Consider the following 12968-nt stretch of genomic DNA (forward strand, 5'->3'; position numbering starts at 1 on the left):
GCCTGGCCCTGCTTTCTGATGTACACAGAGAGATAAATCAGCAAGGCAATGCCCAGTTGCTACCGATGGGATTCTGAAGTCAAACACTGACATCTTCTGTGCCCACAAATCAAACACAGGCACACAATCCAACTTGCACAAGCCAAGGTGATTTGCCAAATGCAAAAGCAAGAGTTATGACAAGGAGCTGCAACTTCTTGCACCACTGTGGCTTCTGCTCAGTGTCTGAACAGGGTCTAGAGGCCCTCAGAGCACAAGCACTGGTCCAAAGAGCTGCACTGGCACTGCAGTTCCCTCACCCAGGTAAAACAGGGACATCTGGAAGTTCCTGGGTGTCTCCCAGAACATATCTGATCTCACTCATCCCCAGCAACACTAACAGGAGGACAATAATATAATAAAGCTTGAGATACTGCCCTGAAATCCCTGGCACTCAGATCTTACCTTTATGGCTCTAATTCCTGGTATTCTGTGCTTTACATCCACCCTCAGGACGTGCTCCTGCTCTCCTTGGACTAACCTAGCAGAGCTACTCTTCAAATGCCATTGCTTTGTACTCCAGGTAGCAGCAGGGAGGAGAAGCTTGTCTGACACAGATAAGGAGACATTTTTACTCCAGCCTCTGCATAGGCATGGAACAATTTAGGTCAGAGGGGATCTGTGGAGGTCGCTGCTCCAAGCTCACCCAGAGCCCAGGTGAGAACAGGGCTCTCTGTCACAGCCCCTCTGTCACAGCCCTGTCCCTGCACATGCCCAGGGTCCTGAGCCCAGCTCAGGTTCAGGAGCACAGCCCTGAGCAGGGTCCTGAGCACAGCTCAGGTTCAGGAGCACAGCTCTGAGCAGGGTCTGAGCCCAGCTCAGGTTCGGGAGCACAGCCCTGAGCAGGGTCTGAGCCCAGCTCAGGTTCAGGAGCCCAGCTCTGAGCAAGGTCCTGAGCCCAGCTCAGGTTCAGGAGCACAGCTCTGAGCAGGGTCTGAGCCCAGCTCAGGTTCAGCTCTGAGCAGGGTCCTGAGCACAGCTCAGGTTCAGGAGCCCAGCTCTGAGCAGGGTCTGAGCCCAGCTCAGGTTCAGGAGCACAGCTCTGAGCAAGGTCCTGAGCCCAGCTCAGGTTCAGGAGCACAGCTCTGAGCAGGGTCCTGAACCCAGCTCATGTTCAGCTCTGAGCAGGGTCCTGAGCCCAGCTCTGAGCAGGGTCCTGAGCCCAGCTCTGAGCAGGGTCCTGCCTGCTCCCCTCTCCCCTCACAGAGAATTTTGGTTCCCCTGCTTTGCTCCATGGTCAGAAAACCTCAGTAACACAGGCAAATCCTTGCATTTAAATCCCCCTTGGAAATAAGCCCCTTCACCTTTCTCTGGAAACCACTCACAAGCTTAAAAGGTTGCAATATTATTGACTAAAGTCTTGATATCCTTAAATTAGAGAGCATCTAGAAAACCACACACCTCAGAGTTTTAGTTAGGAAAAAACTTTACAGATGACTACAATAAACAATATTTATGACAGAGATGACAGAGAAGGGAATTTCAATACTACTGGAGCCAGAACATGGTGACCATGTTTGTATTTTGGTATATTCCACACAGGGAAAAGTACATTTCCACACAAGGCCGGTATTGTGAGTAAAAGAAAGTTACTCCCAGGAACTCTGAGGGACAGAATAAGAGTAAACAGACCTGCCCCATCATTTATAAAACAGGAGGTGTGCATCATTACAGATGAATCATTCCATGAAATAATTTTCTGGGAAAGACAAGGAAAAACAAGGAGCAGCATTTCCCAAAGCAGAGACCTCACCACAAGCTTCCCACCCCACCACCCCGCTCCAGCGCTGGAGTGGAGCAAAAACTTGTTTTTAAAAACTGCAAAGCTACAAGATAACACAGTAACTCACTAAAGCAACATCACACAGGGCTCTTGTAACAAAAAAGCAACAAAAGTCCAAAGTCAAAGGGTGTGAAGTGGCCGTGCCAAGCGCAGGGGCTGCTCCCAGCTGCAGCCCTGTGGATGCCCAGGCACAGCCCGGAGCAGCACCAAAAGCAGCTCAGCAGAGCAAACATTAACTCCTGAGCTGGCTCACATTGGACTTTAGCTGCACAATAAACTCCTCACCATTTCAAAGGTTACACACTTGGGCTTGTACACAGCTCCTGGAATATCAAGCGATCGTTCCAAGCACATCCACTGCATCCAGGAGCTTCTAGAAGATGGAATGGAAGGAGCTAATTCCAGTTTTTATGCCTGATTTTGTTTTGGCATATTACAGATTTCACAGGATTCAGGAAATCACTGGGTTGGAAGAGACCTTTAAGATCATGGAGTCCAACCCAGCCTCAACACTTCACTGAGTGCCACATCCAGGCTTGTTTTAAAGCCATGCAGGGATGGTGACTGCACCACCTCCCCAGGCAGCCACTCCAGACCTTTATCACCCTTTCTGTAAAAAACTTCTCCCTGAGATCCAACCTAAATTTCCCTTGGTGCAGCTTGAGACTGTCCCCTCTGGCTCTGTCAGTGCTGCCTGGTGTAGCCATGCCAAGAGGGAGCTGAAACTGCAGGGACACTGAAATAACCCAGATCTTGGGTTAGGATGGTCACACAAAGGAGATGGGTCCGTTCTCTGCAGCCAGGTGCTTCATGCAGGATGGATGAAGTTCTGAGCAAGTTTCCATGCAAGGACTTGCCCCAGGATGGAATTGCTGAAAGCTCTCCTCCCTCAGGTTAGTGCAGAGCTCTCAGCTGAGCGTGTTGTGTGGAGAAAGTGCAAGGTTTGAGATGGAAAGCACAATTCAAACTCCAATTTTCGCTCACCACCTGCTCTGAGTGAGGAGCACCTTGCCACAGAAAGGGAAGGTAAAAGAAGCTGTCAGCTCCAGAAACCCTCCCTTCAGAACATTATTCAAATTCATGCAAAAAGCCAGCAGTAAGTGTTCTCTGACTTTCTGAAGTCTATTTAGTCATCCCCTCCCCCTGTTTTAGTGGTGGAGAGAAGCAAACATGACATCTGCTCACATCTGCCAACTATTTTTCTTCTTAACTCAAATTGTTGTTTCTCGACATGAGAAAACCCCTCCCACTTAACAGAAAATTGTACACAGCAAACCATTCATTAAAGGAGGGGGAGAGGAAGAGGCACTTTTGTCCTCTAATCTTTCCTAAACAATAAATTCAAATCTTCAATCTGCTAATTCTAATAAACCAGAAGAAGTTGCTGACTCATTTTTCAAAAGGTGCTAAGCCACAATTTCACTTTGGACAAGTGTTATCCACAGAAGTGCTCTGGCAACCTGCAGGTTACAAGTATTTTATTTTTGATGAGTTCTCTCAGCTCTTCCCCAGCACACTGATTTTTATGTCAATCCATTAAACAATCTATACCCATATCCCACTGCTGCCTCTCTCTTTATATCACACATTAGACAGAGTTTTCCTCAAATGAAGCTAAAAATGATTAGGGAATGAAGAATTCATGGAAACAATGGCCAGGAAAAAGCCATTTGCATACTACACATAAACAAACTTTTCCAGTCAGCACCTTCTCAATATTTCCAATTTTATTGGAGGCATCAGAACTTTTATGTTCTCCTTTCCATCCTTCCCACAGCTCACCTGAACCACTAAAGTTCATTTTTACTAAAGTTCATTTTTACTGATTGTGCCCTTCTGTCTCTGTGGTGCTCTTAAAGAAGTAAAGAAAAATTCTGGAGCACCCTCCAAATATAAAACTCTTGCAATTTTTAGTGAATTCTGAATAAGGAGTATCTTTAAAAACCTGACATGAATTATATTTTAATATTTAAAGCATATTGTTATTCACAGATATTTAGCTAAATTTATTAATGGAGGATTTCTAAGAAGTAATACATACATGGAGATAAATCTATATTGCAGCAGATAAATGTACAGCCTAGAAAATGACATTTTTGACAAGACTCAAGAACATGAATTTCCCTCCTTCAACACACAGGACACCAGTAAACACCAGTTCTCCCACAGGTTGAATGTTTATTAAAATATCTCCCTGATGCTCAATGAACTCTAAAATAAACCATGCAAAGAAACAAAGCCTCCACTTTGGAGTACAATTCCCCCCAGTTCCTCAATTACACAATGGGAGAAAAATCCATTCTTTCCTATCAGGAGTGAGACTTTGCTTTTGGAAGCATTTCTCACCTCACAGGCTCCTTTTTTGCCTCTATGTGACTGTGCCAGTTATAAAAACACTGACACCAACCTGATTTCTACAATGAAACTTCCTATATAAACCTCAGATTCCAAGGGAAGCAAATAAACAGAGTAATGTGAAACTGCTGCTGTACACAATATTGTAATGACATGACAGAAACACTTGGAGTAGAAGTTTTCTATTTAAAACTCCAGATTTTTGAATTAAAATACTTTAAACTACCCTAAGCAAGAATTACCCAGCAAAGCTACTGAAATATTGTTTTGAGGGAGAAGTGAGAAGCAACAGATTTTGCAGGAAAAAAAGGAAAACAACAGCATTTTAAAGCAGCAATAGAAGAAGCTGAGTAAGACAGCTGAGGTTTGGTGCTGTTAGAGGGGTGTCTGTTACCTACACTCACTGAACAGAACCTGAACCCAGGATTTGGACACCCAAACTGTCCCAAATCCCACACTGAGAACATCCAGCACCATTCCATGTCAGTTCTTGTGCTGCTTGGCCTTTACCAGTGTCACACACAGGGGTTTGATGCTCTCTACCCAGCAGAATATTCTCTAAACCCTGACAATTCCAAAGCAGAGCCTTTCTGTAAGAGTGTAGCCACGGCACTTTGTAAAGATAACAAGGTAACTGCTCTCCCTCTCCATTTGTGGGGTCTAAGTTTGGCTACAAAGCCACAAGAAAAGCTGAAAACCTTCCCAGCTAAAGGATCCAGTACCCTCCACCACATGAGTAACTCCATGTTGGGGTAGATGTGGCAGTGGCAGTGAAATATTTCACTGCTGTGATGCACCCAGGTCGTTTTGCACGTGACATTGCACACACCACCAACGTGCCAAACCCTCACTGCCTGTGACAAAGCATTTTTCACCTGATCCACTGGTATTTCACGTGCATGGTGGTCAAGGAAAAATGGGGGGGGAGTTAAATCTTGGTCACCTTTGAGCTCCCAGCCAGTCACACAAGTTTGATCAAACTGCTTCAGTAATTTTTGCATAATGCTTCTCAGCAGTTTTGCTTAAGTGGCTACATCTCTAACATGGAGGACTAAAGAAATGCTGAAGCATCAATGCAGCAAGAACACTTGGAAAGCCTCTCCTGCTGCCTCAGAACACACAGATCCTGCCCAGCCAAGGGGCTGCAGCTCACCGTGCTCACAGCAGGTGCACAATGCTTGAAAAAGCCTCCTTCCCCTTTTTTGTGGGGTTTTTTTGGGGTATTTTTTGTAGGAGTTAAATGATCTTAGGGAGCAATTGTTATTTTAAAAAGGCATCACTGGCTGAGCTCTTTTCCAAGCTGCCTTTGCCAACTCCTTGCAACTGGCAGGGTTTGCAGCCCCTTGGATGATCACTGGCTCATCCTCTGCTTTCCATTGTCCTGGAGGAATGAGACACTCAGTGCTGACAGCAGCACAACCTCACCCAATTTTTGGGGACAGGGATTGGATCTGTAATGCACATGCATTGAAAACTACACAACACACATCAGCCTTTGCTGCCATGACTGTTGTTACCAGACAGACAAACAGCAGGATTCTCCCAAGCTCTCCTGCAGCCAGCATCATTTTTATACATTTCCCCCTCACAGAAGCATGGGCAAGATTGTTGAGCAAACAAAAACTGATTATCTTGATATATGACAGGCAACTCTTTAATTTTTAAAGTAAATTAACCAAATTTAATAGACACCAGAATGAAAAAGATACATCTTGCAGCTCACCATTTAAAAGATGCAATTTGAAGGTCAAAGCCATATAGCAGCATTCCCCTACCCCAGCATTAATCAAATTGTAACCATTTCCTTGGGACTATGTCTTGTACATAATTCATACCCCACTGTTCTCAGGTTTAAAATCATCTACTGCCAATTTAAAAGAAAATAATCCAGGAGTAGAAGTAGCCACATGAAAATAAGAAAGAACCTTTCTAATAAAATAACTGCTGATCAGAGCTGTGAGAGACCATTGCCTGCTGAAATTGGAAGAGATGTCCTACTTTAGGGTTTGAGTTGCAAGAATTACTATAATCAAGCCTCACTGTCAGAACAAAAACATAACCTTTGAGGTTGTTAGAGGCTAAAATAACATTTCACTAACTTCTGTCTGCCTCTAGCTACGTTGGGATAGAAATAGACCTCTGGTTTTTGGCTGTATGTACAGTAAGTAGGTTCCTAGGGAAAGGGAAAAAAAATAAATGATTGAGTGAAGTCAATATTCCTGATCAATCAGCATCTCTGAACAAGTCTCCTTTTGACATGCCCCGAGGCAACAACAATCCCTGACCATCAACAAGACACTTATCCAAGGCTTGCAGTGAGAACTCTGACACAGCCACGAGCAGGATTCAAACGTGACTCCAGGGCAGAGAGTGAACTTCCAGGATGTGCAGCTGAACACAGAGATAGCATTTATTTCTTCAATCTGATATGCACAAATGTACATTCACAACCTCTACATCCCCTGCTGAAGGCATCTTGGGAAGGGGACAAAAGGGCTCTGGAAAGCTGACATATCTCAAATCCCCCCGGGCTGATAACCAAGATGTGCTCCAGTCACTGAACAGCCATTGTTCACTGAAACTGCACATCACCAAAAAAGTCACAAACTGACAAAATACCAACCTCTCCTGAACAGGCAGAGCTCCAGACCAAAGGGAGCCAGAATCAAGAGTTATTAACGTGGCTATGGCAGATTTCTAACCAGGGCTCTCTCAAGGGCCACTTCTCCAGGAGAAATCTGTCCAAAGGCACTAAGGGACAAAGTGCTCCCAGATTCCTCCCTGTCCCCATCCTGCAGGACAATCCTTCACCTTATCCAGCAGCAAACTTCGAAATGAGGCAGCACCTCAACCTCCAGCAGCAAACAATTTCCAATCAATTTTGCAGGTAACCAGGCTGTGCTAAGAAGTCATTTATCATTCCCATTGAAAACGTAACAAGCAGTCATTGGGAGAACAAGGCAGTGTGAATTACCAGGAGAAATTGTCCACCGATGAAAAAATCCATTAGGCTACGACAAAGGTCAGATAACATTGTTTGGGTTCAGCCATAATTCTCTCTTCTATGAGATCCACGTGAAGATTTTGTGTAACAGCAAAGAGAAAAAGTGCAGCTGTGGGCACCCCTGAGCCAGCTGCTCTGTGGTGCAGAGGAGGATCTGCACCAACCCCTGGCACCAGAGCCTCACACACACAAATTCTCTTTTCCATTCTAGGAGGACAAAACCTCTGCAGAGCCCAGGGTGTCAGCCACAGCTGCAGGTGACAGCCTCAGGAGCAGCAGCATTGCACAGAGCACGTGTGCAACAGCTCTGGGGAGGCACAGGCACCCACAGGTGACCTGAACCAAGAAAATACCCAAAGACATGGCTGGGAGACTCTAATCCTCCACTATCTCTCCCTTATACCCTGAGAGAGGTTAAGAGCTGGTAAGTCCCTGGGATGATACCTGCTTATCTACCTGTGCAAAAGGGGAATTCTGGACAAGCACAAACAAGGTGCTGAGCTGGAACTGCAGCTCCAAACCACTGCTGCTTTCAGATGTCCCTCTGTGATAAATCACCAGCAGACAGATTCAAGAGGTGGCAAAGAAAGTTGCTCAAACAAATGATTGTAGTGGTTAGGCAGCACAAAATGGCACTTTCCAAATGGCTTAAATTTCACTGGATTTCCCACTCTAAATGTGTTTGTCTCGATTCAATGGCACAGCCAGGAGCACACAAAACTCACACGGGTCCTTCCACACAAGTGCTGCTCTTGGCTCAGGGCAGGCCCAGGCCAAAACCACCCAGCACTGGGTCTAAGTTACACCTCAGCCACACAAAGGATGTTCCCTGCAGGTCAAAACCGAGGTTATTTATAGGTCATCATAAGGAAGCCTTAAATGCACTAAAATATCAAGCAAACTCCAGTGTAAGTGCCATTTAAAATGCAAAGTTTGTAGTTCCAGGACAGACAGGAATAGGAGCAGCAGCCCAATCTTTGAAGTCAACTATTCAAAGAAATAAACATCATTTCAGTGCGTCAATTGTTTTTCAGATCACGGTATTTTTGTATGAAAATTCCACACATTATTAAATTGTTTCAAGTCAACTTCCTCAGTGGCACTTTAAACTCCTGTTTGTTCTCCAGCTTATCCACACACACACACGAACACAGGCAGCATTAACAATTTCTGGTTACCAGGTCACCAAACCTTGGTCTCATTTTACACTTCAGTAATCTGAATACTGTACATTATTTGAAAGGAAATTAGAGTGATGTGTTTGTTGGGTTTTTTTTTTTCCCCTCGAATTAGTTGGGTCTCACCTTTAGACTCACCCAGTTTAAATATCTAACTTCGTCACCTTGCTGATAAGCAGCTGGAACCATCTACGTGGGGAATTGAGCTCAACAAGCAAACATTTCCAAAGAAAGGTGCCAAATTTGAAGTACAACATTATTGAGAAATACAAATATTATCAGTCTTTCAAAAGGCTGGGTTTGAAAGCAGCTTCAGGGCACCAGGAAAAGTGGGGGAGAGAAATCATAAAAACTGAAAGTTTCCAGATTTTGCATGGAAACAGCTGGTTAGTTCCTGGTGTCTCCTTCTGAGGGCTTCTCACTGATGCTGTGAATTCCAACCAAAACAACTCCAAACAGCTCAAGAGCTGCCCAGATCTCTACACTTCTTATTACATAATAAAATGAGCTTTACTATTTGAATTTGAAAATTCTAATTGCCCAACAAAAGGGATCTTATCAAAACATGTTTAAGACATCACTCGTGAATCACAGGCACAGCTTTCAGCACAGCTTTCTCATGAAGAAGCTGCCAAAACTCATAGGCTTGTGTTTTGTTCCTTTCAAGGGAACAAGTGGGGAGCAAAACCCTTGTTTCTCAAAAATCCAGCAGTCCAAGGGGGAGAGCAGATGGTTGCAGCAAATTGGAGAGGGTTACAGCAACAAATTCATCTTTTCTGGAGACAACACTCCACCTTGGTGCCGGTGTCAGAAACCGGCCCCGAGCACCAGCGAGCGGAGCACGCACAGATCCTTCCAGCGGCCAAAGGAAGGTGCCAGCAAGCCCCTACCTGAGAGATCATGATGGATCAGGTCAGCAAAGTTGGGGTCGTCCCCCCACCAGAATATCCAGAGCTCCCTGCGCCCGGGCCTCTGGTCGCGGCGCCAGACGCTGAGCACGTCGGCCTTGAGGCAGCGGCTGAAGCTGCTCAGGATGGGATCCTCCTCCGTCACCGGGAACAGGATGGGGGCAGACGTTGGGCCCTGCCACACGTAACGCTTCCATTTAATGCCAGTCAGATCAGCCTGCAGGGAGAAAAGGGCTCTCAGACCGCGGGTACATCCACGGCAAGCACCAAAGGGATCCCCCAGGGTGTAATGGAAGTGTGTTGGTTAGTCCTGGGTGCTTCAGGATCCCTGGTTGTTCCCAGTTTAATAACTGCAGTAAAGCAAGAGCTGTTTGTTTTCACTGCAGCTTGAAGGGTACACAGAGAAAAAGCAGATTTGATTTAAAGTAAAAGAGTGAAAGACGAGTGAGTAATGCTATTATTCACAGACTGACACAGTCCAATCTCCTAAACACTTGCCTTAGCAAAGAACATTTTCCTTTTTGCTTACTTATGCATACACTGCCTTTTCCATCCAAGATTACTCCATGGAAATAGGTGATACAGTAAACCACACATTCTTCCAGCCATCTACCACTTGGGAAAATTTCACAAGTTTCTCCATGGTAAAAAAATTCTGTCTCTCCCCCAGGAAATCTCTCGTCTTCACCAATTTTACCAAGAGCTATTATACTTTTCATTCCTCACACCACATTTCAATTATTTAAATCCTCGTTTTATCATTCAATTATATGTTAGACCTGCAACCACGTTGATGATGATCCACTGAACCCCTTCCTAGGCAAAAATTAATTTGACTTTACACAGGGAAAGAGCTACTACTGTGTGTAACGGGAAGCAGACAATTCCTGGATTATCTCCACCACAACACCAAGTTTTAGCACTCAGTTTTTCCACTCGAGCACAGGCACCTTAAGGCAGGTAGGGGAGGCATTGCCCCGGGTTCTCTTTGGGAAGGCAGAGCCAGGCAGGCTGGCATTTGCTAAGTTACTATTTTTTGTCTTCCCAATATGACAACACACAAAAGATTACTGCAACATTTAAACCTAACATGGCAGCCTCCCCACCTTCAGCAGGAGAGCAATTTAGATGAAAGGTTGTCTGCAACAGTTGCTACTTCAGAAAGACTTTCAGATTTAAAATTGCACGATTAATCTGGAGCTGCAGGCCTGATGCAGGCTGCAGACACAGTCAGGCCGTCCAGATTCCCCTCCATCCAAAAATATGAGTGCCACAGATTGGCACAGAATTGTTGTAACAATCTCTAGGATCATAAATATCAGGCAGACAGCTAAGATTAGCTCATTTGCATTAAAAGCTGATGAAACAGCTCAGCACAGACACCAAAAAATTGCATCACAGTCCAGTTATATCGAATTTACTCTTGGAGCTACCGAAATTCAACAACCATGAACCATTTGATATTTGGGTTAAAAAAAGACTACAAAATGGTGCACATCAAAACACAAGACAGGCAGGGCATCACCAAAAGCAACCCTCCAGAATAAAAACAAGCAGGGAAAGGGATCCGTCTAAAAGCGAGGAAGAAGGGGAGGATTTGCCTGGGATGTCACGAGTGAGGAGGGAAAAGAGAAAGTTCCCCGAGATGTGGGGCCGGGAGCAGCAGCAGCAGCAGCAGCTCCCAATCCCTGCGAGAAACAGCAGGCTGAGAGGCAGGGATAGGGGAGAAAGGAGGAAAAGTTGGAAGGCACGGAAAGGGAAGGAAAAGGCGAGTTCCAGGGAGGCTGCTATCCAGGAAGAAAGCGGAGGGAGGGGCGAGGCGAGACAGACAGCGATGGAGGGGAACCAGAGGGGCATGGGAGAGTTGGCTGCTCCAGGCAGGGCCTACTCCGAGGGCTCATCCAGCAGAAGCTCTGCTAAAAATGGCTGCTTTGCTTCCACTGCCCCTTCCCCCTCCCCCGGAGCTCCCGGCCCTTCCCTCGGTGGCCCCGGGCGTGTGCGAGCCGGGGGCCGACACTCACCAGGCAGAAGAGGTTGGAATGGCAATCCTCCAGGCTGGCCCCGTTCGGCACGAAGCAGGAACTCATCCTCACAGCCACAACCCACACGCCATTATCCCACAGCCTCCGACAAGAAAGAAAGAGACAGACAGAGAGAGAGAGAGAGAGAGAGGGAGAGAGAGAGAGAGGGAGAGAGGGAGAGACAGACAGCGAGAGGGAAAGGGGGAGGGGGGCTCTGCACACGCACAAATAATAATACAATTAAATAAGGGATTTACAGACACACGCACGCGAAATAGTGGCAGGGGGAATAACCCGCGAGGAGAGACAGAGAGGTGTGGGAGAGGGGGGGGGGGGAAATATTTTTAAAAAATAAAATAAAATAAAAAAAATTAAAGAGGAACTCAGAACGTTTTCTCGTCTTCTGGAGCTCAATCGGGGGTGTAAAGCCGCCGTGGAAGGGGAGAACAGAAAGAGGGAGGTGGTAAGTAATCCAACGACGGGAGATTAAGATCAAAATCCTCCCTGTTCCTCTTGTCTTCTCGTTCGCATAAGGAGGGGAGGGAGAGGAGGTAAGGTGAAGGGGTAATTGATCCAACAAGAGAATAAAAATGGGGTAATTAATCCAGGGGGCTAGGGGTAAAAATCAGTTGACATCCCTCCTTCCTCTCTTCTCAGATGCCAAGCAAGAGAAGCAGGAAAAAATAAATAATCCAGCGGGGGCAATTAATCCAGAACCCCCCCTCCTCTTCCTCCTGTTCCTTTAGTCATCAGATGAGAAAGGGGCAAATTGTGGAATGACTGGGAAGGATTGGCCGTGGGAGAGAGAAAAATCCAGGCTCGTCTCTTCGGAGTCCGAGGGCAACAGGGTGTGGGGGGGTCAGATTCTTCTCCCCTGCTCCAAAAATATTCCAAATAAATTAAAATGTAAAATCATAAAAACAAACTTCAGGGGCCAGAAGCAAGGCCGGTCTGAAGAATTCGTAAAGGCAGAGCAAGAAAAATTTCCTGGGGTGTACCCCAAAAAAACATCTGCGGGGGCAGGGGAGGGGGGAAGGTATTCCTTGAGAGAGAAAGGCCGCAAAAGTCTCCTTAGCAGCCCAGCGGGGGATTAAATTCCCGTGTGGAAACCCCCCCTCCCCAAAACGAAATACTCTTCGCAGCGAGGGCGAAACCAAAATATCCTCCGTTGGGTAAAAATTCCTTCCGTGGGGAAAGGAGGGAGGGGGAGAAGGGTGGAAGGAGGAAATTGCGGGTGACCCTCGAAGTCTCTTCGGGGAAGGATGGAGGAGTCTCCGGGAGGCCGATCCCCAGCCTTTTCGGGGGAGGAGGACGCGGTAAATCGCAGAGTGTCTTCGGGGAGCCTGGTCCTCCCCAGCTGTCCTCGGGGGCCGGGGGACCCCGCAAAGTCTCTTCGGGGGAGCGCGGAGCCCTCACCGCGGGCAGGGGGACGCGACCCCCGCCAGAGCCCGGGGCGCGGGGGGGCGGCGAGGCGGGGAGGGACCAGCTCAGCTGCGAGGCCGGTCCTTTAAAAATAAAGGGGAAAAAAAAAAAAAAGAAAACAAAAAACCCCCAACAAAACAGGGGAAGAAAAAAAAAAAAAAAAAAAGGCGCGAGCGGGGGGGGATATAAAAAACGATCGTCTTCGGCCGGAGCGGTCTGTGCCGGGGGGGCGGGGGAGCCCCGAGACCGCTCGCTCTC

At 46.6% G+C, this 12968-nt stretch overlaps 1 protein-coding gene across 1 annotated transcript in view; it reads right to left on the reverse strand.

Moving 5' to 3' along the window:
• The window catches only part of MED13 (mediator complex subunit 13), a 56997-nt gene extending 44219 nt beyond the window's left edge, over positions 1–12778 (reverse strand). The window contains exons 1-2 of the mRNA XM_054646790.2: positions 11289–12778; positions 9250–9484 (exon numbers count right to left, since the gene is read on the reverse strand). Coding sequence (XP_054502765.2) covers positions 9250–9484; positions 11289–11354 — 301 coding nt within the window. The 5' untranslated portion in view covers positions 11355–12778. The remainder of the gene's footprint in view (positions 1–9249; positions 9485–11288) is intronic.
• Positions 12779–12968: the final 190 nt, after the last annotated feature.

This window comes from Agelaius phoeniceus, chromosome 20 (assembly GCF_051311805.1).
Source record: "Agelaius phoeniceus isolate bAgePho1 chromosome 20, bAgePho1.hap1, whole genome shotgun sequence".
Taxonomy (NCBI): Eukaryota; Metazoa; Chordata; class Aves; order Passeriformes; family Icteridae; genus Agelaius; species Agelaius phoeniceus.